This window comes from Protobothrops mucrosquamatus, unplaced genomic scaffold (genome assembly GCF_001527695.2).
Source record: "Protobothrops mucrosquamatus isolate PMUCROS unplaced genomic scaffold, P.Mucros_1.0 scaffold158, whole genome shotgun sequence".
NCBI classification, from domain to species: domain Eukaryota; kingdom Metazoa; phylum Chordata; class Lepidosauria; order Squamata; family Viperidae; genus Protobothrops; species Protobothrops mucrosquamatus.
Window position 1 is genome coordinate 755,575 of NW_015386522.1, and position 26,395 is coordinate 781,969.

The 26,395-nt window shown below is 34.4% G+C and overlaps 1 protein-coding gene across 1 annotated transcript in view; it reads right to left on the reverse strand.

Moving 5' to 3' along the window:
- Window positions 1–1,603: 1,603 nt before the first annotated feature.
- Window positions 1,604–26,395, reverse strand: part of ROCK1 (Rho associated coiled-coil containing protein kinase 1) — an 84,910-nt gene continuing 60,118 nt past the window's right edge. Inside the window, exons 23-34 of the mRNA XM_015813475.2 lie at window positions 25,913–26,078; window positions 22,884–22,977; window positions 20,849–20,937; window positions 19,136–19,324; window positions 17,309–17,474; window positions 15,913–15,983; window positions 15,299–15,387; window positions 13,669–13,747; window positions 13,309–13,570; window positions 12,052–12,256; window positions 7,521–7,577; window positions 1,604–4,803 (exon numbers count right to left, since the gene is read on the reverse strand). Coding sequence (XP_015668961.1) covers window positions 4,800–4,803; window positions 7,521–7,577; window positions 12,052–12,256; window positions 13,309–13,570; window positions 13,669–13,747; window positions 15,299–15,387; window positions 15,913–15,983; window positions 17,309–17,474; window positions 19,136–19,324; window positions 20,849–20,937; window positions 22,884–22,977; window positions 25,913–26,078 — 1,471 coding nt within the window. The 3' untranslated portion in view covers window positions 1,604–4,799. The remainder of the gene's footprint in view (window positions 4,804–7,520; window positions 7,578–12,051; window positions 12,257–13,308; window positions 13,571–13,668; window positions 13,748–15,298; window positions 15,388–15,912; window positions 15,984–17,308; window positions 17,475–19,135; window positions 19,325–20,848; window positions 20,938–22,883; window positions 22,978–25,912; window positions 26,079–26,395) is intronic.

Sequence of the window (26,395 nt, forward strand, 5' to 3'; positions counted from 1 at the left end):
CAAAGACACCAGCCAACTTTCATGCCAACAGATTCCTGGTTTCTAGCCTGATGCTTAATCACTAGACCAAACTGGCTCTTATCAATGTAAATAACAGCCTAATGCTATTATTCATAATTAGGAGTTGATGATTCATTTCCAGTGTTTGGTATAGAAATAAAAGACCAGCGCTTGTTGATATTCTAAAAGGCTTTATGTTTCGGTAGAATATATAGTAGATATAGGCTGGTTGTCATTGTTTTTATATGGCCTAGAGCAGGGCTTTTCAACCTTTTCACCCATTGTACCACTTTTAGGATATGGCAACATCCGAGTACCACCAGTCGCCTAGCAAGATGTCAAAAACTTGATGACCAAAAAAAAAAAAAAAAGGAAAAAAGTGATATAGTACAGGTAGTCCTCGACTTACAACAGTTTGCTTAGTGACTGTTCGAAGTTACAATGGCACTGAAAAAAGTGCCCCCCCCAAGCCACAGCCGAGCAAGACACCTGCCTGCCCGCCCGGCTGCACTCTTCCTCCTGTCTGAGGTTTTCATTGTTGTATTTCTGTTGAGGATTGGCAGCGGGGGTGGGGTGGGGGGTGTTTGGTTTTTATTCCCCCCATCTGCTGGGTGGTTGCAGCAGGTTTTGGTCACTTCACAAGACCCTGTGGCACTGTGACAGTCATAAATATGAATCAGTTGCCAAGCATCTGAATGTAAATCACAAGACCCTGGAGAGGCTGCAACATATCACAAGACCCTGGAGAGGCTGCAACATTCTTCTGGCTCAGCAGAAGCGCCAGGTTCAGCGCTGAGCTCCATCTGGAGCCTGGCACTGATCCTGGCGCTTCCGCTGAGCCCTGACAGCCCTGCAGCTCCAGCCATCTCTCGCTGAGGTTTGTGCGGTGCTGCCACTGCTTCAGATCATTCCCCTTCCCCACTACTTTTCTAGGATGGTCGCATACCACCTGCCAGGTGTCAATGTACCACAGGTGGTACCCGTACCGTACCACTGGTTGAAAAGCCCTGGCCTAGAGCAGGGGTGTCAAACTGCCGGCCTGCGGGCCAGACACGTCACCAGGAAACTGCACCCACCCCATTGCCAGCAATGGAGAAAAAGCTTTGATACGTCATACGACGTCACTTGACATCGCGAGTTTGACATGTCTGGCCTAGAGAGTAATGTTTCCACTCACACTTGCACACTCTTCTTTCACTCTTCTCCAAATGGGTTTCTCCTCAATGTGAAGAAAATAATAAATATGATAAAATATACAGGAAAATAAATATATCAACATGTTATATTGCTGGTGCTCTTACTGCAGAAGCAAATCCTTTTAAAGGTTGTTGAATGCAAAGTTTTGTCTTTTGTTTTTAAAAAAGAATGTTCTTAAACACCTTTGCTCCAATTGTTTCCCAACTGGCCATCTTGGATTCCCTCTCCTTCCCCCCATCCATTGTTAAATTAAAAAAAAACAATTAAAACTTTCAATAAAATTAGTTTTTGTTTTTGATGTCCACAAGATAAAATGTGTACAAAGGTGTGATATTGAGTAGTTTCCCCCCTCCCCACTAATTATTGAAAGCACACTTCTGAAACAGCCATGGAGCACTAAAACAACTTTTTTGGCAATTCAAAGATTCATTGGTTTATTTTATTGCAGCATAATGTTTTACAGGCAACAGCTACTCCAAATGATTCATGAAATGGATTTATAAGGTGGCAAATATATACATATGGGTTGAGGAATACCAAAGAACAAACTATTAAAATGAAAACTTAACAGTACTAAAAATACAAAATCTGATACATTATATAGTTGGAATTGTTGCATTAAAACACACACTTTACTGACACTGCAGGGAGGGGCCTGACACCAAATTCACAATCAGGCATGATTAGATGTTTACAAATACACATCACAGGAATGAATTCTTTTAACATTATAAAATAGCCCCTGGAGATTAAACAAATTGAGTAATCTAAATTTTGGGCTTAGGCATAATTCTCCAGAATGCATGTCAACATTTCATACATGGGCTAGTATTGTTCTGCATCAATATACCTCTCCCTATAATATATAATTCTATGTCAGTTTTGGTGTTATTAAGCTACTCTTTGGGTATGTATTGTTTAGATTATTTCTGTCTTCCTATTAGGCATCACTCATCCCATTTACTGAAGTTGTTAATAGTGGTAGGAACATTGAAAATTACATATTTACAGGTAATGTTTATACCTATTCTTTTTTTAAAAAAATTCAAACTTATTCTAGTTTGTCTTCATGGAAACAGTATGTATTTTTTCTTTTAAAAACCCTTAATTTTAAAGTTTTAATTAGCATAAAACAATTCAAGATTAAAATGGGTTGTTCTGAACCTTATTAGAAGCAATCTGCCATTATTCTGACAAAATGTTTCCAACTCAAAATGATACCATTTAGAGATCAGAACTCTTCTACAGCAGCTTGGGCAGCTGTTTTCAATGCTGAGTATTGTAGAGCATTTCAAGCTCAAAATATTTCAAATTCATACCTTTTCACTCCAATAGTTTTAACCAGGAAACAATCAAATTCAGTAACCATATCCTTGGTTAGTTTCTCAGTTTCCTCTCAAGGTTAAGTTTTTTCTTCACTACAGGCCTATCAGTCTATCTAACCACTCTGTGGACCCTTTTCCACACTCTGAATCAGTTACAAAACTTTAAAGTTCAGTTAATCCCATCTCTTTGGCTTTATACTATCTCAAGCACATGAATCCTCCTTTGTTCCTTCTTTCCACTTGCTGATCTTTATGCCTTCTCACACTACACGTCAGTCATCCCACAGTCTTTCACCTTCCTATCACAAACATTCTGTCCTCTTTTCTCAAACCGCTTTGACAAAATCAAATTCCTCTGGCCTTCTTTAACTACACTAACTTCCTAAAGTCTTTTAACTTTTCAGCATTCATTGTCAATCTTCTCTCATTTCTATTATTCACCTAAGCTTTGCTAGAGTCCATATTATTTGTATATAGTAACAGAGCAGTATCACTGATTTCCAATGTAGAGATCAATGTGACATTTTTATTAATAATTATGGTTTATGCATAAATTAAAATTCATGTAAATATAATATTGTAAGAGCTGTGTACCTGGTATAAGGCTTCTGATGGAAATCATTATGTGCTTAGTAAATGGATTTAACAATTTAATTATCAAAATAAGTTCTTTAATATCCTATGCGATTTCTACTACTTTACCCTGTATTAAAATGTAGTATGACATAAAAAAATTAATTTTTAAAAAATTATCAAGTTGCATCAGATTTAAATATGCTAACAGTTGGTCATCTGTAAAGTATAACAGTTTCCAAAACTTCCTAGGAACAGTATTCTGGAGAAAAATACCACAGTCATTTTCAAAATAATTATTTCATAAATTAGTTTTATTTTGTATTAAATGAGCACAAGTCACTACTGTTGTATTAACAGATATGCTTATTACATATCTATTGCTAAGGCTTTCATCACCACTTGAAACATGCAAATCGCCATGGAGACGAATCATTTTTCCAGTGCTTCTTATTTAATACATAACTGCAAAGCCATTATAAATTACTAAAGAGGTATTTGGTTAAGAAATAAAATAAATCATACGGTTAATACCATAATAATATTCCTGCTACAAGACAAGAATTTAAAAAGTATTTCAACTCCTTATCTGGAATTTTAACATGTTACAGAGATTTAATTTGTTTTCATGGTAAAAATGTTTACTACTATTTGTATTATGATTAAATTATCTTGTGGTAACCAACAGTTTTATTCAAGACTGTACAACTGAAAATGGAACTAGATCCTACAATATTTCAATCAATAAAACTACTGACACATAGCAATAGGTATTTGAACTTTCTAAACTCATTTGACATGGCAGTAAAAGACTTCTCAGAATAAGGCACTAAAAAGGCAACAACCAATAAAAATATTCTAACAATAATTTACATGTTAAATGGAGCATACATAGGCATATGTGTATGCTTACTGTGATTCACACTTCAAATTTTTAAATGAAACATGTTATACAAATTATGAACCAAAATATATTTCCAAACTTGGTTGTTTTAACAGTTACTTCTCACGCCACTTGAAAAACAATTCTGTATGGCTTGGTAATAATGCATAGATTACCTTAATTACTCATTTTCTCCTCCTTTACCAATATGTGAAGTTAATATTTTGTAAAGCAAACTGTGTAATACTTTGAGCTATCACGAATGATTAGCATTAATAACAATACAGAAAAGGCACTGAATGTTCAAGTGATTACATAAGGCTTTGTTTTCAAGCAAATTTTGCTGCTTTAGCACAACTTCGAGTCTTCAATGAAAATTTCAGCTTCTCTCAGTTTGAGATACCTTCTTTCTATATTCAAGTCTGTGTGCTTATCCCAATATAAATACCCCTCTCATAGGGTAAAGAGTTCTCTCATTCTCATTGATATGAGAAAAGCTTACCACATTCCATTAAGATTGACAAGCATTTATTTATTATTCAGGAATTTCTAAAGGCAGCACTAACCCTAAGCTTTATTTGCTTTTACTTGCATTACATAGTAATAATTAATCTAATCTACCTTAAGGCAAACCCGCAATAAGATACCCTCAGCGAGCTTTTTATGCCAAAGCAAGGAGGAGTGAGTAACAGCAGTCTTAGCCCTGAAGCTTGTGAAAGTTGTATCAGAAAGAACAACCGGTCTGAACACTTCTGTATGGTGAAAAAAGTCCACCATTCTCAGACTGCATCATGTCAGATCCATGAAGCTTGCATATATTGTTAACTGGAATAAACAAGACAAAAAAAAAAAACAGAATTACAGATCTTTATATCATTTCATATTACATTGTAGAGTTAAGAAAATATTATTTTTACCTTTTAAACTAAAGCACCTGCAGCAATATGTGTAAAATATTCATGTTGAGAAAACCAGAACCTCTTCATAGTTAATGTATTTTCTTAATAATTATGACAGCAAGTATGATTTTGTGATCCCCTCACTTCTTGTTCATTGTTTTTAAAGTTAATTAATATACTACAGTATATTAATATCTATATCCTCTATATAAATAAAAATGTAAATGTTCGTTTATTCAAAATCTTAAATCTCCAAAAGTTCTTCATCGATTGCTTTGAAATTTTGACACAACATTGCATTCGAATACACGCGTGTTTTTATATATCTACTATTATATAGATGTCACACCTGTAACAGGTAAAAACATGCTTTTTTTGAAAAACAGCACCATCTGTTGGACGTAAATTTAACCAGACTGAGCCACAGCAACGTGTGGCCGGGTACAGCTAGTTAATAATAGATTCCCATCTATAATAAAGCTATTGATAAAGGAATGACAGAGCATAGTAATTAAATTACTAAATATTTAAGATCAAGCCAATTTGGTCTACTGATTAAGGCATCAGGCTACAAATCAGGATACTTGTGAGTTCTAGGCCTGCCTTAGGCATAAAAGCTAGGTGAGTGACTTGGACCAAGTCAATCTCCCAATGGACAGAAACTAATCAAGGAGAGAATCAACTCCAAGGAGAAATTTCTTGATAGTTAGAACAATTAATCAATGGAATGACTTGCCTCAAGAAGTTGAAAAATATCAACACTGGATATTTTTAAGAAAAGATTGGACAATCATTTGTCTGAAATGGTATAGGGCAGTGGTGGCGAATCTATGGCACACGTGCCAGAGGCGGCACTCAGAGCCCTCTCTGTGGGCATGCGTGCCGTGCCCCAGAGATGGCGAGGGACTGCCCCCCCTCCCTGGCCCCGCCCATCCAGTCTGCCATGACCACCACGGCCCCACCCACCCGGCACCCAGTGATAAATGAGTGGGTTTTGGGTTGCAGTTTGGGCATTGGGTCTCTAAAAGGTTCGCCTTCACTGGTATAGGGTTTCCTATTGGAGCAGGGGGTTGGACTAGAAGACTTTCAAGGTTCCTTCCAACTCTGCTATTCTGTTATTTTATGCCCCCACCCACCTCATAGGATTATGGGGAAAAGAAGAGGAGGAAAGAGTAGTTCACCGCCTTGAGTTATTCATAAAAAATAATAAATGGGATATAAATAAATATTAAAATTTGAAACTTCTGTTCCCAGGAACTTTTCAAAGCAGGAATGAACAGTTGTGACAGATTTTTATTATTTTTGCTTATTTGTATAAATTACAAAACACCCTTTTAAGTCCAGTTTCTAAAGCAATGGTTATGTTCTAAAATAATTCTTCCAACTGAGTGGCATTTTTCAGTACAGAAATTTAAATAATTGTTCCACTGGGTTATTTGAGCCAAAATAAGATGTGTCTGTTTCTCAAAGTTATGTTACAGTATTTTCATTATTGTGGGCAGGTGTCCCTTCTTTCAATTTTACGTATTAAAATTACCAGAACTCACCAAAATTATCTTGTATAATCTTGACTCCTGGTATACCATGCAAAGCTATTTACTTTTCAGTGTTTAAATAAGATTCTTTTGTACCTGGGTTTGTACATCTCTTATAATGTAGATAACATTATAGGCTCTTCATTATACAATAATACCAGGATTGATAAACAATTCATAATAACAAAGGAAGGTTAACATAATTCTTGGCAGAATTGGGAAAAGGGGCAAGAAAGACTTAAGATGATTTTCTTAGAAAAATGAATAAATTCATGCCTAATGTATTTAAAGTATTTATGGCTGGATGTATAGTTCAATTATGACACAAGTTTATTAGATTTTAAGAGCAAGAAGATTGTACAAAACTCTGGACAAAATTGGAAAGCCTGACTTAATGAGTTTGCATCCTATTCTATGCTAACTGCAGTATTTGAACAATTTTAAAAAGCAATGTCTGAAAGTCCCGGTAAAATGCTTTAATCTTCTTAAGGAAAGAGAAATAAGTTCATCATTCAAATTACAAATGATATAATACTACTGACTTTTTCTTTTCTATCTACAAAAAATTATCATAATCAAAACTACTGTGATCAACTTGGAATATTTTCTTGAACTCTATCTTACTTACCCATGAAATGTATTTGATTTTAAGCAATGCCCTAAATATATTGATCAGAATTACAACAACTTTTCTAATGTTAGATAAGGTTGTCGATAACAAAGATACATGTACCCATAAGATAGAGAAGCAGTAAAAAGTACTAAGAGAAATGTACTTTTCATAAGATAGGATTCCATCACCATGCCATGTTCTGCATAGTAGAATTAAGATTGTTTTGAAGATACACATACTCTTCTGTTACAAACTATCAAAAAGTGAATAATGTGTAGCATAACAAAGATTTTGAGCAAATGATATAAAAGGACCAAGGGAAGTAAAAGTAACAGATTTCTTTAAAAACAACCCCAAGAGTCTGAGAAATATTAGGCAAGATTTTTTTTTACTTTGAGAAAGTTCCTTTTTCATTATTTGAAGAAAGTAATTTTGCTTTCTTACTTTTGTTACATGACACAAGTACCAGTGGGTTTAAAAGCAAAAGCTACTCACCAGTAACTTGAATTCTCTGAATGAGTAATGTCCCCCACAGATCCATATTCCTTTGACCTATTGAGATTTAGAAATTAACATTTCATGATAATTGCCATATGCCCTGAAGGTTAACTAACTATACGCTGTGTGAAAAAATGGTGGTCTAGGAGAAGTGAGCTGACTACAGAGTAAAATGGGAGGTCAATCCAAAATATGAATTCATGAGGAGTAGGAAACAAAAAAAGGAGAAACAACAACAAATGAATAGTTTTGGCAAAGTGAAGAAAAAATATCTCTCTTTTAAACTGAGGATATTTTAAGAGATCAAGATTTTAAAATGCCTAGGAATTAAATAATGAGATTCACAGATGAAAGAGCTACGAATATACATGAACTGCTCCCAAAGAATATTGTTAGATCTGGTTAGTAATTTTTTTTAGAAAAGTATAGAAGGTTTTATAGATGTAGAGAGAAGTTCCCGGTAGATAGGCTCCAGCATGAGTTTGAAAGCTCAGAAGACTAAATCTCTGGGTCTGGTGACCAACCCAGATTGGATCCTACTATTATCCTTCTCATTTTTTCTACTATCTTTTGTTATTGGTATCATTATTATGATTATTATTGCTGTTGTTTTGCATGTACACCCTTATGTACCGAGACAAATTCCTTGTGTGCTGAAGTGTTCTGTTCTATCTCTACTCTCTTAGAATGTTTGAGAGACATGCAGCTTTCATATGGATTTTCATCCATTCTACATACTTTTGTCACACTCAAAACTTTATTTATGCATAGCACCTAGCTTATCTCAAGTGATATAGCACTCTATATGATAAAAAATCATGTCTAGGATTAGATAGGTAAACCAGTAAAAACTCTGCCTAGTAATAGGTGGAAAATGCTAAACATGCTGCAAATTCTATTTAAAAAATCAGAATTAAAAGTAGCAATAATACTTTTAGTAAGATAGTAATGTTTTGCCTAAGTATTAGTTATTTCAATTGTTTTATATTTAAAGAGGACATTTTTTTAAAGTATCAGTGTAGACATCTATGAATAGCCCTGCTCCCTGACAAATAACATCAATAAGAAACACCGAAAGCTACAGTATTAAATTTCAAGGATGCTACAGAAATTACAGTTGAAGAATGTTTAATTGAATACTATATGCACTAATATCTTAGAACTAAATACTAAATAAAGTAAATTTGTGCTTTAAGAAAGACGTTGAGAAACTTAATCATTAACACAACCTCCACAATGAAATAAAAATAACTTTGCATGACTTCTCTGATTTCAGAATCAGTATTACAGAAATCATGATTGAATAAAAATTACACAATGTGCAAATGAAGCAAAAGGAATGATGGAAGAGATGGAATAAAAGTGGAATCAAAATGACTTTTAAAAGATGGTATCTTGTGTTATTGTAGAAGTGGAGATGATGCTTCAAAGGAACTGAAATTATGGTAAGAATAATTAGTAGCAAAGCAGGTTTGATATTTAAGCTGGTAGGTTGGCAGAAGAGGTCTCAGACTTATAGTACTGGAGGATTCAGATCTGCCTTCTTTTGGTGTGAACTCAGAAGTAGTTTGGGAATTCATGGCCACCATAGTAACCATGGACTTTAAGCAGGTCCAACAAAGTAATGAAGTGAACTGAAAGTGGAGAATGCTAACATCAGTCTCTTTTCATGGTCAGAGTGGTCTGATTGCCTTGGAACTCTCCACAACTTCTCCCTACCAGAAGAGGAAGGACCTAGGAGATTATATTGCCCTAGGCACATGCATTTTAGAGGAATGCATAGTTTGACTGAGGCTTCAGTCACTGCCTGGAATTAGAGGATGACAGTGGAATAAGTGGGTTAGTCTCCCTGTTTATGGATTCTTGGATTTCAGAGGAAGTATAAAATGACAAAAAAGATACCTAGAATCTCACCTGAGAAAGATGAAGAACAAATCTAATCAAAAACAGGTAAAAACTTTTATTACCTCATACTATTAAGAATAGTAACACATAATGATTTTTCCATTTTTATCCTGCTGTTGGCTCTGTTCATGGTGACCCAAGATTTCTTGAGAAGGGAGGGGACAGGGGAACTTCAGTAGGGCTGTTCTGAGATTTATCCAAAGTATATCTTTGATAAAATTTACTCTGTACTAAACTTCAACTATGCAGATCCTATGGAGTTAGTTGACTGTGGCACAGTCTATCTTAGTTATATGGGAAGAGAATGAGGTTGTTATTCTTAAGGAAGTAGATGGGGGTTCTTGGGGCTATAAATCTCTGTATTAAATCCATGGCTTCCTGACTAACCAAGGCCTCCTTGGAAACAGATGGTTAGAAGCATGTGGTCATAAACTCATCCTTGGATGACAAGATAATCCAATCAGCATTTTCTAGAAGCCATTGCTGAATCCAATGGTCGTGGAGAATATTTGCTTTGCCTCCAACCTACCCTTTCTAAAAGTTGTTGTTGAGAAGGTAGTTTGGCTGCAGCTTCAAAGGTCCTGCATAAAAAAATTATCTGGAGACTTCTCAGTTGCATTTTGGACCTGGGGATCATACCACTATAGTACCGATGACACTGATGATTTCTGGCGAGTTTGAGATGGGTGGTGCATCATGATCTTTTTTGATCAGCAATCTTCAATACCATCGACTATAGTATCATTCTGGATAGGTTTAGAAGGTTTTGAATGAGCGTCATGATACTGTGGTAGTTTTCCTTCCTCCAAGGCCAATTCCTGTTGATTGCGGGTGAGGCAAAATCCAGGCTTATGCCCTTGCTTTCCATATGTCTTCAGAGTTCTACTCATTCCTACACCTATTTAACATCTACTGAGTGAAGTCATCCATCAGAATGAGATTAAGTATCAGCTATATGTCTCTACTCCTGCCCAATTAAATAACACAATCAAGGTTTTCTCCCAGCATATAGTCTGTGGAACAACAAGGTTTAGTTTATCCATCAAAAAAACTGAGTTTCTGTAAGTTTCACAGTAATGTCCCCTAGAACTGGGGATTAGTTCTAGAACGGGTTGCATTCTCTAAGAACTTAAAGGTCTTCCTGGACTATCAGCTCCAGCTTGAGGAGCAGATGGCACTCATAGTCAGGAGAGTCTTTGTGCATCTTGTGCAGAAACCGTGTTTATTCCTGGATCAACAAGTTCTGCTCATAATTATTTATGCCTTGTCATTTCCTGTTTGAACTATTGTAACATGCTCTACATGAGATTGCCCTCAAAGACCATTCAGAAGCTACAAATAATCCAGGATGTAGTCATTAAAGTAGTTACAAGTGCACCATGGGACAACCACATAATACCAGTGGTTTACAAGTTGCAGGGGTTTCTGGATGCAATTCGAGCTGATTATCACCTATAAAGTCCTTAATGACACATAGCAGGATACTTGTAAAACTGTCTATTTCCAATTATTGTTGCCCATCCCACAAGATATGATAGGATGAGTATGTTACGGGTTGCTTCTATCAAAAAACATCAGTGATAGGACTTAGGATATGTACCTTCTGTAACATGTTTTTTGGGTTTTTATATACTGTAGTTGTTTCAATTTGATGTTAGCCAGGTGCATACAGGTTGTTCTGTTTAGGAGACTTGACCACACAAGGTGGGTGAGTGAGTGAGTGAGTGAGTGAGTGAGTGAGTGAATGAATGATGCTTAGTTCACATAATTCACAGAGTATCCATTTAAGAGTAAATGTTATTTATAAATAGAAGTAATAATTTAAACCTTACACAGGTAGTCCTCAACTTACAACAGTTCACTTAGTGACCGTTCAAAGTTACAACAATACTGAAAAAAGTAAATAACCATTTTCCACATTTACAATCATAGCAACATCTCCTTGGTCATGTGATCAAAATTTGGATGCTTGGCAAGTGGTTCATATTTATGGTAGTGTCCCTGTGATCCTCTTTTGTGACCTTCACAAAAGGTCACAAAAGTCAATGGAAAGCCAGATTCACTTAACGACTGTATTACTAGCTTAACAACTGCAGTGATTCGCTTAACTGTGGCCAGAAAGGTCATAAAATGGGGCAAAATTCACTTAATATGTCTCACTTAATAACAGAAATTTTGGCCTCAGTTATGTTTGTAAGTCGAGGACTACCTGTATTACATATATGATTGAAAGTATACTAGATATACTAGGACTGGGTTTGTATGCTGCACTTTGCTTGTACAGCCATTATTTGTTTTAATATGGATTCTTAAATAATTGTGAATTGCCCCGAGTTATAAGCTGTAATTTACAAACCACAATGTCTAGTTTCACATGAAAACACAAAAGACTGTATATACCCAGTTTAGATTTTTAATTTATATGTAGCAAAACATTTACAGAAGAAACATTTCATGTATTTAGTTTTATAATATTTTCTGTTACTGAACATGACTTTATCTATATCACTGTGACAACGTTATAATATACTGATAATTTTCATTGATATTTTTGTATTAAAATCTATTTATAGTTAATTTTCTGTTAGGAAAAAGATTAAAATGTAGTCTGTTCATATCTCACCTAGCTTTTCCAGAAGTATTTTTAACTTTCCTGAATGACTGATTTGCTGTAGATCTTGTGGAATGAGTCCTTGGTGAAGCACGAACAAAACTAGATGGTGGTGTTTTGGGGATCTTCTTTATTAAATGAGAAACCCATTTCTTCTGATCTTCCTGACAGGATGCCAACAGCAGCATGTCTCTTGCTGAAGTTATGTCGTAACTTACTATTGAGAAGAAAACAAACAGAGCCAAATTGTTTGAGAAAAAGAATATACAGCCCGTTTTGCTTGCAAATTATATTAATTATCATCACTATCTGCTTTTTCTTCCAATGAGAGCCTGTAGTGATGCACAAAACAGCATTTAAAATACATAAAATATAAAAGATAAAACAAATTATTTTATTAAAAAGCTTACTGACTTTCACTAACAGTCTGGCGCTGAGTGTCTAAGATTCATCTGAGAAGCTTACCTATGTATTGTTGTAAGGAAACACTTGAGATCAATTATACTAAAATTAAGATCTGAATTTTTGCACAGCATCTTAAGAGTTCATCCTGATGGTTAAATGATCAGACAATAGAGCAAGTGGTAATTTTTAAATATTTCGGTGTAGTTTTTCATAACTCCACCAAATGTAGGCACATCAAGATTATGCAAAGATCAGTAATAGCAATACCATCTTTTTACTATTCCAGACAGGCACAGCATTTTCTCAAAATGCTAAAGTTGTATTTGATTAAAGTTCATCTGAAACTTTTATTGGAAGCTCATTGGAACCTTACAACTCCTCTCTCCCTTTGGAAATAGACCAGTTTAATTCCTAAGGAATATATTCCAATTGGGCAGATAGTTATCTACTGGGATAAAAAACACAGAAGTTCCTCTGATTAAAGTGGAGAGACATATGGATATGTATTACTGTCCATTAGCTAAAATGTTTTTAGAAGATCTTAATTCTCTAATTATGATGGATTTGATTATGACTGAGACAACAATAAACAGATTGTCCTTGCAAAAAACAATGTAACATATGCTTGCTTAAAAACAAATCCATCTGAACTCAATTAGATTAATACATACATACATACATACATACATACATACATACATACATACATACATACGCACCCACAAACACACACACTGGATTCCAGGTAAATTAATCAGGATTTAGGTCAACAATTTCAGCAATAATTTCATACATGCATACAGTGTATTGGAACTATTAAAAACACACTGAACAATAGTTAAAAACAATTGTATCATGCCATACCTTTACATGGTGCTATTAATTCTTCTTTTTTATCCAAGTGATCTTTGTGACACTTAACATGGCATCGCCGACATTCCACTGCAGGGGGTGGCTTAAATACGTGCCATAGAGGCTTGGCACAAGCCTCACAATTGGCTGGAAAATGGTATAAAGTTGGAACAAATTCATGACCTTTATGATGCAGAAAATTTGTCTTCTCTACTGGCTGTATTGATTCTACTTCCAAGTCTTTCCTACACTCTCCCTCATTGGCATATAGGATCTGAATAAAGCAAAACAAAAAAAAAGTAAAAGTTTGTGTCAGTCCCTGACATTGTATAAGTAGTGAATATTTAAAAACAAATATGCAAATGTTTTTACCTGAAATATTTTAGGTATTTCTTCAGTTTCTGCTCTATAAACATCACCCTGTGTAACTGGTCTTACGTGGAACAATTTACTAAAATGAAATTACATTGTGTTAATAATCATTCTCAGTACAAGGCAAATTTATCATCTAGTTTAACAATAAAATGTTAACTATTTAATGTTAATATCCCATATTCATAGGGGATATTCCTTATTGTGCCCATGCAACACACCACTTGATCAACACATAATATTCATAAATGAAAAAAATACATTAGAATAGCAGAAAAAGAATGCCAACTGTTTTTTAAACTGATGACTGTAAACATTATTTATGTCTATATTTACTATCAAACAGTTTATTTTGAGAACATACATACTGCTGAAGTTTTTAATTTTAAAAGATTTTTACAAAGTCCAAAATGAACACAATTTTTATTCTTTTAATCATCTTAAAACAAGAACTCCAGGGAGGATTGGATATATCTATGTATATTACTCATTATGCACAAAATACTGGCAGAAGAATATTCTGTCATCTTCTAAAAACACTATTTTCCCCTCAAGCAGTATAAACCATGTCACAGAGAAAATCCATCTTTATGACCACTAAAACTTGGCTCAAGTTGTTTGCACAACCAAAAATAATCAAGTATAAATTACAAGATTATTACTATGTGGAAACAAATATTATACTGGATAAAAAAAGAGTTAAGAGATAATGTTCCTTTTCAGGCAGTTATTCAAAATACTCCATCCTTTTCCAAGAATTCTATTTCTGGATCTTGCTGGATTCCAAAAATCAGGAAGAGTCAGGTAGCATCTTTTCATTTTATTAAAAAGCATAATCTTTTGAGAGCTACAGCTACTTCATCAGATGCAATGGAGTGACTAATATGATGTAGGTTTAAATTAAGATCAGGTGAAAAGGAAGGAAGAGACAGAAGACAGGTTAGTTATACAGATGCAGATTATATGTGAGAGAGAATATAAGTAGCAGTAACAACTAAATTGTGTTAAATAAACATTGTGTTTAGCAATATCATAAAATCTTTTGATGCATGTGAGTTTCCCAGCATAACTGAACAAGAAATTGCTGAAGGCCCCTCCATAATTATTTTGAGAGCTATCATGGAGTGTCTTATTTCTTTTCCATCTTGGAAACAAGAAAATTTTGTCAGCACAATTGAAATGAAGTTAACTGCATAACTAGAATCCTCAACCCAAATTAAATTCATACATCATTCTAGTCACTCCATTGCAGCTGAAGTGAGATATAGCTCATAAAAGCTTCTCCATTTTAATAAAATGTGTTAGTGTGAAAAGATGCTATCAGACTCCGAATTTTCTTACTATTGGAGAATAACATGGCTCTCCAATATCTACTAGATTCTACTGACTACTGTATTTAAAAGCTGTTTTCCATGCCCAAACTGCCTCCAATTATTTACAGTATTTATTGAAGTGTTTTTAAATCAAGAATGTTCCGGAATATACTTTTTAAAAGTTTAGAGAAAATAATTTGGAAAATGATTAGGAAGAAGGGTAATTAAAGTTAATTACACTTCAACAATCACCTACGGTCTTTTTAGACTTCAAAATTATTTTACTTTTATCTCAAATTGATATTAGAAAAACGTACTCTATATCCAATACCACAGATGGATTAGATTGCTCTTTATCCTGTTCATCATTATAGAATAGAATCTTCCTGCTGCTGACCACAACATACTGTGGGGGAAAAGGAAAAGAAAAGACACATTAGAGTCTATGTTATTTGCTTGGGATGAAAATCATTTAAAGCAAGTCAAATTTTCTGGGCAAACAGAAGGCATGAAGTCTTGTATACATGAGCAGTTATAGAAATTTAAATTAACCACCTGTATATTACAATGAAAGGTAAACACAGTAATATAAAATATTTTATTTAGCCAAATTACATTTTTGATAACACTTTTAATGCATTAGTATCAAAATATTTTCATATCTGGGTTAAATAATTGTAAGTTCTGCATGGTATGATAAATATAAATTATAAAAATATTTAAATATAAACTGTAGATAAAATTATTTTAATAGCAGACAAGATTTCATGTAATAGTTTCTCTTGTTATTTTTTTTGTAACTGTAAAGTTTTATATCTGAATTTGAGTTTATTAATTCCCGTTATAAATACAAATTTTTCTTTATCTGTACTCTAGATTCAAGTCAAAATCAGTACTTGATTTGGCTCATGAAAGATAAGTTATTGGATACCTGCTTCTTCCACCCATAACGTTTAATATTCCCTTTGTTTGGTATTGAAAGCCAGCCCTCTATTCTTGATTCTGTATTAAAAAACGATATATATTGGTTAACATTTTATTCGCATAGAATTATAAAGAAAAGATTGCTTTCATGCAGCCATTAGCAATGATCAAACAGACTAATAAAATAGCAACAAATAAGCTTAGCTAAATAAGAACAAGGATTGAAGCTTTTTTTCATGCCTAGTCACAAATTCATTTACCATGGCACTATTGCAAAATCTGCAAAGATGTTATAAAACTTATATCCAACACTGTTTCAATGGATGTGTTTTAACCTAGTTGACAGGATCTCAATGGGCAACTGTTTCAGCATAAAGGTGTTTTACAAAAATTATATTCCTAATTTCATAATATAGTGGGAGCAATTAAATATTTTGTATAAATATATAATAGTTGAAAGCCACAATGAAAGTGCAAAAGAGCAAGCAAGAAGTCCCCATTTGTCCCATTACTCACAGAAGTTAAGAACAGAAGAGAAATAAATAAGGAATGTGGGAAGAATCAGCTAGATATAAAGAATAAGAAAAAAGCAATTTATTCAATTTTAAATGACAGAGAATGATAAAATGAAAGAACGAATTTATGATGTGAAGCTTAATTAAAAATTAATAATTAGCTGATGAAATTCTTGATTCTCATATAAAAAATATCAAAAACATACAATACATCCAAATTCAAGTTACTACTTTTGAACTAAGGGCTCTTGATTTGAAGATGATAAGCTACATATTAAGAGAAATTATTAGGTGTATGGCTTTGTCCAAAATAATGATGCAAATATAAAAATTCATATATCTTTGTGATGATAACATCTATTTTCATTTACCATACAAATGTATAAAATATAAATAGACAAAAAAGAAAAACTAATATTTAAAAGTTGACATCTTATCTAAACAGGATAGTACAGGTAGTAATCGTCTTACAACAGTTCATTTAGTGACTGTTCAAAGTTACAAAGGCATTGAAAAAGGTGACTTATGACCATTTTTCACACTTTAAGACCATTGCAACATCCCCATGGTCATGGGATTTATATTTGGATGCTTGACAATTGGTTCATATTTATGACGGTTGCAGTGTCATGGATCACCCTTTGCAACCTTCTGACAAGCAAAGTCAATGGGGAAGCAAGATTCACTTAACAACGGTGTCACTAATTTAACAACTGCAGTGATTCACTTAACACATGTAGCAAGAAAAGTTGTAAAATGGGGTAAAACTTACTTAACAAATTTCTCACTTAGCAACATAAATTCTGGGCTCACTTGTGGCCATAAGTTGAAGACTGCCTGTATTTTTGGTATAACATGATGGAGAATTACAAAGAGTTACTTTCTTACCTGTAACACTTCCGTCTGTTTCATCAGCCTGAAGGCTGGCAACACTAGTAGAGTCCATGCCCTGCTGCAAATCTAAAATTTTACTACGTAATTGTTCTATATCACTCTCTTTACTGTCCAGCTGCATCTGAAGTTCATTCCTGTATGTGGACTCTTCCACCAGTTGCTGTATTCAACAGAAAATGGGGTAAACCATTCTTCCAATATTTATATGAATTCAGCTGGTAATTAACAGTAAAGTCAATATTCATAAACAATGTTCCATTTATATCACTTTAACGGAGCATATTGTAAAGCATATTGTTTAAAGTTATTCTGTCCCTGCTGGGAAATGCTAGGTGGGAAAATGAATTTCCAGACCACTGAAACAAGTTTGCATAGTATCTGGAGGATAACACTGCACATATTCAGATACTGGCTGACTAAGCCCAGAGTCAGCAGAGATGACAAAAAAATTATCATGTGAAATGAACTGGGGTGACTTTTGAACATGTGGGTCCTGAGAAAGTGGAATGTTTCTCACAATGTTATCTCCATCACCTATTGATCATCACCTATTGTCTCATCTGATTAGTGAAAGTTACCTTGAACAAAGGGATCTTAAAGTGTACACTGTCTCCTCAAGAAACCATTAGAGAAGCTGGATATTTTAGATAACTATCAGCCTGTCTCCAACCTTCCCTTTTTAAAGAGGTTAGTTGAGAGAGTGGTGGGGCTTTACCTACAGAAGGGCCTGGATTAAAAAGATTATCTAGATCCTGGGTGTCCAACCTTTTGCTTGCCTAGGCCGTACTGAGAGAAGAATTGTTTTGGACTGCAAAATATTAATGTATATATAAATAACCAATTTCCTTTAAACATTTTTTATCTTGTGGGGCCACATTATAGTTGTCTAGAGTCTAGATGAAGCCTGTGGGCGGGCATGCTTCATCTAGACTCTTTTCAGTTGTGACTCAAGCTTGGTTATAGGATGGAACTGGAATCAAGCAAAACTAAAAGCTCTGGATAGAAAGACCAGAAAAATAATGATAATGAATCATGCCCTTCAGTCATGCAGCAATGTTGACAGACTCCACTTGCCAAGGAAAATTGATGGACATAAAATGCTCTTATGGATAATTTGTAATAGTTTCCATATAATAGAACTGAAATTAGAAACAATTAAGAGAAAGATCTACCATAATGTACATTGGAATATTCTGCTTTTATACGGGTAACAGTTTAATTGATAAAAATTTTGTAATTCAATCCCTTTCTTCTCAATAAATCTTAATAAGATTTAGTGAAATTCATGGTTGTCATCTTTAAAGTTCTATTTGATATAGAATCTTAATTCCTTAGAGATTACCCAACTCAAGTGGAATTAGGTATGAGAATGTTTCTTCTACTGGCACAAGGACTCCACTATCAAGTAGTTTGGGCATACTATTTCTTCTGTTCTAAATAAGAAATTAGGACTGAGAAACAACACTGTGCTCGAGAAATAATGTCAAATTGCTTCTCTTTTTAGATCTTCTTTCTATTTATAGTAACAGCAACCTAAGAGGGATTTAAGGCAGCAATGGGGGCCTACCAATCAATAACATATTCAGCCTTCAGATTGTTCTCCTTTCTCTGAGATATTCTAGAATACTTAATGGATTCATCAACCCAGAAGAGTTATATTTTCACTGCCCTATCACATATTGTCCCTTTAAGTAAATAATACAAATTAACCACAATGTTTGACCAACTGAATTTGATATATCTTTTAAATATGAAATAAAGTTTGGGTTTCAAAGAGAATACATAAGTGAATCTATTTGATAATTAAGTTGAAAGTCTTACCGCCTGCATTTCATTAACCTCCTTTTGATATTTTATTACCATCTGATTAAATTTCTCCTTTTCCTGGTTAAGTTCCAACTGTAACTTTCGGTTTTCTTTCTCTTTTTTCTTGAAATCTTGCATATTTACTTTCTTTCTATCTAGTTTAAAATCTTTTCGATTCATAATCTCAGCCAATTTGTTGACAGCCTATTGCATATTAAATAAGAAAACATCAAAGTAGACACATTAAAACAAGTTAACCTTGGAATGTAAGCATATGTAGACAATAAATATCAAATATTATTTTACCACCTGAATATTTTGTGAAGAACATCCTCAGCTTAGTCTATTAAAGACACAGTAGATAATTAATAGCTTTACTTTGAGTTAATTAACATCTTCTCTTGGAAGCCATTTCATCATTTACTTTATAAAACAACCTCAAATGTTAACATTTCACAATATAAAATGAGTTAATAAATAAATATATGTATCTCACCTCCATCTGGAACACACTTATAGGCCTAAGTCATTCTAACTCATACGAATAACCATGAGCTATCTAAGGAAGCACTTTTTTGTACATGGGTCAGTATTCACTCCTGGTGACTGCCTAGGCAAGTCTCTTAAGTTTTCTTGGCAACATTTTTGGAAGTAGTTTGCCATTGCCTTCTTCCTACACTGTATGCACAATTATTAGGCAAGTGAGTATTTTGACCATATCATTTTCATGCATATTTTTCACCTCCAAACTGTATAAATGTGAATGCTTAATGGACATAAGTATATCAGGTGATGTGTATTTGTGTAATGAGGGAGGGTATGGCCTAAGGAGATCAACACCCTATATCAAGGTGTGAATAATTATTAGGCAACTCACTCCTAATAACTGTACACATAGTGTAGAGATGAGAGTAATTAGATCAAAATCACTGAGCTGGCTTCTTACCTAAAATATAAGTAGAATTCATGATCTCCCAGTTTTTAGTCTGATGTGTTAATCACTACAACAAATTGGCTCTCATGGAAGTATTTGTGTATCTAAATGTTTGTCAACCTAAATATTCATAAATGTAGTAATCTGCCTTTTATTGCATCAGTCCATTGAACTATCTAGGATACTACTGTCTATCAACAGTGTTTCTCAGTTTTACTTTGATGTAGAATAACCATATGTATTACTAGGATGTCCTACGCAGAAAACACTGTATCTGTACGAAAGACAACTCATTACTGATCTAATTATTGATTTTTGAGTCACACTTTCTATACAGGTATCTTAAATATTAACAAGAATAATGGCAAATGCTTATGAGAAAGCTGTATATACATTGCAAGGCAAAGCTAATCACAATTAAAAGAAATGAGGAACAGGCTCCCTATTGCTGATCAATATACTGTAGTTTTTTCTGCTATTGTATGAACCTGTTTTATTGTGGTCCCATTCCCTGCCACTGGAGGTGACATTTGCCCCCACTCTTTTAGCCTTCTGGAAGGGCCTTAAAACCTGGCTGGTTACTTAGGGCCCTGATAAAGGTGCACTAGGCTGGTGGTAGTTGGTGTAGTAATAAAGAATGCTCCACTCCCATTCTGCATAAGCCTTTAAGGGCTTTTTTTTATTGGCCTGTATTTAACTCTTGCAATTTTAAATAGTTTTTATATTTATAATTTATTTTTATATTTATTGTAAGTCACCCAGATCATTCCGTCAACCTTCTGAAATACACTCACCTGTGTTTTAAGTGTCCTTTCATTGTTCAAGTTTTTTTCATACTGTGTTCTAATTAGGTTGAATTCCTTTTCTTTTGTCAATGTATACTCTTGATGAAAAAAATTAAGAATTAAGAATTTTATTGCCTCAATATCACATGCACTTTGGAATTTCTCTCTCTTGTTAAATCTTAATTGAATAGAAACAGAACAGAGACCTGCCCCTACATATTCAGTCCAGAATTATACAGGATGGGAAGTGCTTAGCTTTTAAACAGAGACAGGCTTGGTTGAATTAGATTAACCTAATTCATAATATAATTTTGACTCGCTGTGGTTTGTGAACCTAGCACTGTGATATACAATACATGAAACATAATAATGGTATTTAAATCAGATGAACTCTAGTTTGGAATTATGCCTGGACTATGTAGTTATTACTTGGAATGCACCCAAAAAACTAGAATCACTTTATTTGCTAATTAACATCTGTATGCCAACTGGCATAATGTCCAAACTGATAAGCTAAAGTTACTGCCATTTTTGGTTTTTGAAAATTATGTATAAATTGCGTGTGCATTCAATGTGACAAACAATGGAAAAATAAAAGTTCCTACAGCACATCCTTAACTGCGAGAAAAAAAATGTTCCCATTGTTAAATAAATATAGGATGACTACCTAAGTCAGCGGTCCCCCTTTGGGCACCAGGGACTGGTTCTATGGAGAAAAGTTTTTCCGCGGACCAGAGGATGCATGGTTTTGTTTGCTGCCTGCATCTCGCGGATGGGGCTTTGCTTGTTTGTGTGGACCGGTTGCTGGCATCCCATGGCCCGGTACTGGTCTACAGTCTGGGGTTGGGGACCCCTGACCTAAGACATTAAAGATAGTCCTCAACTTACGACTGGTTGTCCAAATTTATGATAGCCACAGAATGAGTACTATACGGCCCACTGCAACATTCTGCAGTCATGTGAATGCTGTTCATAATTGTGTTTGCTGGTTTCTAGCAAAAGAACTCCCATTCAAATGAATGGGCTCGCTTAACAGCTGCCACAAAAAAGAAAACTACTTCTGATCACAGGGGTGCCTCAACTTACAACTGTAACAATTTATGACTTGATTTACAGTCCCAATTACAGTCCTAAGTCAAGGACTACCTGTATATTATTTATTCTTAAGTTCTGTTTTCTGTTTGAGTTCTAATCTGTTTTCTAAGAAACTTTATTTCATTTCCTATTAAAATAACTTAAATAAAATAAAGCCATTAGAAATTAATACCACAAAGCAAAGTAAAAGTAGAAATAATGAGGCAAGAAAAACAAAACTACAAATTATGAGGGTTTATTTTTAAAAGGACTATCTATCTCATCCATCTGTAATTCTCCTTTAAATACACTACTCAAAGCATGAAGGTGCAAAACCTTAAAAATGGTTAGTGAAACTATTTCAAGAATATTTCTACATTGATTTGAGCATATGTATGGATGTGAAGATGGCACCCATTTCAAATAACTACCGGATGATTTTGCATAATTATGTTTAATGCAAGCTATTCAGTAACAGTTAATGAGACATCTGCTTTCACCTTTTGCCTCAGATTATATAACATGAGCGTCCATCCCATTAAGAAATATTGTCTGAATCACTAGGCACTTTCTAAAACAAATTTTAAAATGCTGATGAATTTCTTCCATAAAATGTTATTTTTACCTAAAAAATTAAACCAGATCACTTATACCTTTTCTCATATATTCTGATAATCACTCATTGTATTTTCAAGTTATCTCACATTTTTCCTAATTTATAAAGATTGAACCCTGTCTTCTTGACTATAACTACAATCACACTTAAAATCTCTGAATTAGTTCTCTGTGTTCAATAATATTTTAATCTTTTGGCCAAAATATCCCCCACATCTATAAAGCAATATCTATAGAATACCAAACCATATTCTGCTGCTGCAATGTTGAAAGACCATTTCATTTACTGTATATAAGATAGTATTGAAAAGGCGTTGGCCTTCTTCCAAACAATGTCACTGAAAATATGAAATACCTCCTTCAAGTTTTTTAAGATTTTCATTTAGCTCAGAATTCTCCTTTGTTAGAAAGGCCACATCTTTGGTTAATGTATTATTTGTTTCTTCAAGCTAAAGGAAAATAAAACAATAACATCAGCTGCATTTGAGTGATTGTTGAGGAAAATAAATAGAAATTTTGTAGAAATATACTACTTCTATTATGGGATTGAAGACTAAATGGACACAACTATATGGCTAATAGCAATTCATCTTTCCATAACTCATTTTTAAATCTGAACTAGCTTAAACATGTGTTTTTCCCATGAGGGTATTAGCAAAAGTATATTAATACAAATACTAAGTTTAAGAAGACATTTTGTGTTAGCATGGTCAAACTGTACAGGAAGAAAAACATTAAGGAAATAGTTGGTTTACCAATTGGAGAAAATGGCAATATGGTGATAAAGAGAGAAGACTGAATTGTTTAATTCCTATTTGCACTTGACAAAAATAGTGATCCCAGTTGCTGGAAACTTCACTGGAAGCAGAACAGAAATCTAAATCAAAATAGGCAAAGAATGGGTGAAAGAACAACTAGCTGCTTAAATGAATTTGAATCTTTGGGACCAGTCAGATTTAAACTATCAAAAACTGGCAGATTTTATTTCAGCACCACTGACAGTAATCTTTGAGAACTTTTGGAGTACAAGGTAAATGCCAAAAGGTTGGAAAAGAGCTGACAACATCTGGATGACTCCTACCATGATCATGTTCAGGAACCTATTAAACACTTGGCCATTCTCCCAGGCTTTGGGATTGGGTGATAGTTGAGCACCTGTTGGATAGGAGTTTTTTTTGGGCTGATGTGTTTTTCTTCAGACCACTCATGATCTCTTTTGTGTCATTTGTTTTTCTTTTTTTTTGTAAGCTGCCCAGGATTTCTTGGTAGTTAAGAGGCCTCTAAGCTTTATGTATATATATGAATGCACCAATAAATTTATATCTAACTTAAAAAAGAAAAAAGGCAAACCCCACAAGCTCCAGATCAATCACACTGAAATTGTTATCTGGGGAAATTCTAGAAAAGATCAGTTTGCAAGCACTTAGAAAAGTCATTGTGGGTTTGTTAAAAACAACATGGGGGTTGTTTTTTTTGATGTACGTAGATTAATAGAGCAAAGAAAAGCTATAGATGTAGTACACTCAGACTTCAGTAAGGATTTGATCAAGTTGACCACAGCTCCTTAATAAAACAAAACAATGTGGGATGGATGACGCCACTAGCTATGGATTTGCAGCTAGTTGAAAAACCATACCCAGTTGTGGTCCTAAATGATTCTATGTCAGTATGAGGAAGTGATCTAGTATTCAGATTCAATATTTAACTCTTCAAGGAAAGCACAAGCTAACTTTTAAAATCAGATTTTGTTTCAACCAGAGCTAACTGTGTACATAGTTTCTCACAAGTCTTTTTAAACACTACACTGGGAAATAGTACAATGCATTGTAATATTCAGCTTGGCAGACAATTTCTTACTTAGCTATGAACTCACTACAGCATCACAGTCTAGTTTGGAAGCATCACTGCTTCAGACAGGAAGGCGGTGCAGAGAGTGGTGAGGATGGCTGAAAAGATTATTGGCAGTTCCCTCCCTTCTATCCAGGACATAGCATATAAATCAGGGGTAGTCAACCTTGGCTCTTTTATGACTCGTGGACTGGCTCAGGAATTCTGGGAGTTGAAGTCCACGAGTCATAAAAGAGCCAAGGTTGACTACCCCTGATATAAATGATGCTTGAGCAGGATCCGCAAGATTGTCTGGGACACTACACATCCTCTTCATGACTTGTTTTCCTTGTTACCTTCTGGGAAGAGGCTTCATGGTATCCAAAGCAGAACATCCAGATTCAGTCACAGTTTTGTTCCATACTGTATTAACCTTGTGAACTCTAAAGCTTCCTCTTTCCGTTATGTATTCAAGATAGTCAGTGATTAATATTTATATGTTACTTATATGTAAGGGTGTAGGTCTATCTATCCGTCCGTCCGTCCGTCCATCCATCCATCCATCCATCTATCAGTTTACAAATTCTGCTAAGCCATTATTCATTTTAAAAATGATTTGTCGAGCAAAACCCAGTGCTTTTAACATTTTCATAAATGACATAGATAAGGGGACCAAATGGATACTCATCACGTTTGCAGATTACAGAAAGCTTGGTGGGGAGAAAACAGGTTTGAGGTAGAAAATGATAGACTTCTACACTGGAAGAACAGTTTAGTTGTAGGAAATGAAGATTTCTGCACTTTAAGCAGGGAAAACCTGCATAGGTACATTATTAGCCATACCTTCTATCTCAGCACAAGTACTTGTGTGAAGGATCCAAATACTCTGATAGACTACTGATTAAGCATGAACAAGCAATGTGCTGTAACTATCTCAAGATCTAATGGAATCTAAGACAGTATCAACAGAGATACAGTGTCCAGTTCATGGGAAGTGACAGTTGCACTCTATGTTGTATTGGTCAGACTGCACTTGGGTATTGTGTTCGGTTTTGGCTGCCAAAATGTAAGAAGTATACTGAGGATAGAAATGAAGGACAAAGATGGAGCCTTGGAGATAACATTCTATGAAGAACAGTTAAAGGAACTAGGTATGTTGGACTAAAGAGAACTATGATATTAATCAGTAGAATAGTCTGCTTTCTGTTGTTACTAATACTCCACCACTGGAGGTTTTCAAACAATGGATGTATATAAGATGGTATGGGGATTCTTGCCTGGGCAGAGAGTTGGCTGGAAGATCTCAAAAATCTTTTCTAACCCTATAATTCTGTGATTCTCTTGCATTTTCTTCCAATGCAAGAAAATGTTTCATATTTCACTGAAGGAAACCTTATCCTTATTCAGCTATATGCAAGCATCAATCTTGCTACTGAAGATTTGTAAGAAAAACAAGCATCCATCATGTATGTAGTCACATTATTAAAGCTACAATAGACTTCTATCTCACAATATAATAAACTGACTTCGTGATATAAATATATAAATATACCTTACCCGACTGACAATATTGTCCTTATCAATAATTTCTTGTCTATTTCGTGATGCTGCTTTCTTACTCTCTTGTGTTAGTTCAAAATATTGTTCTTCAAGGAGAGCTCGGGCTAATTGTTCAGATTCAGCTTTTGTTTCAGCCAAATCTAACTGTGTAACAACAGTTTCTCTGCAACACAAAATTATTATTTTAAAAAAATACTACATTGTTCTTTTAGAAATAATGCAATGTAGGATACAATTTCTTATTTAGACATAAACTCCTTGATGGTCTGTCTAGACATAACTTGTGAACAATCCATCATGATAATTATGCAAGGTCATCATAGATATTGTTTGACTCAGATTGATAAAATGTGAGCCCAGCATTGTTTAACTCGGGGCCAGTGACTTGTACATTATACAAACTACTAAGTTTCAATTCAAGACAATTACAGGAATAAATTTCAATACCTACCAGAGGAGATCATTATTGCTACTGAAAAA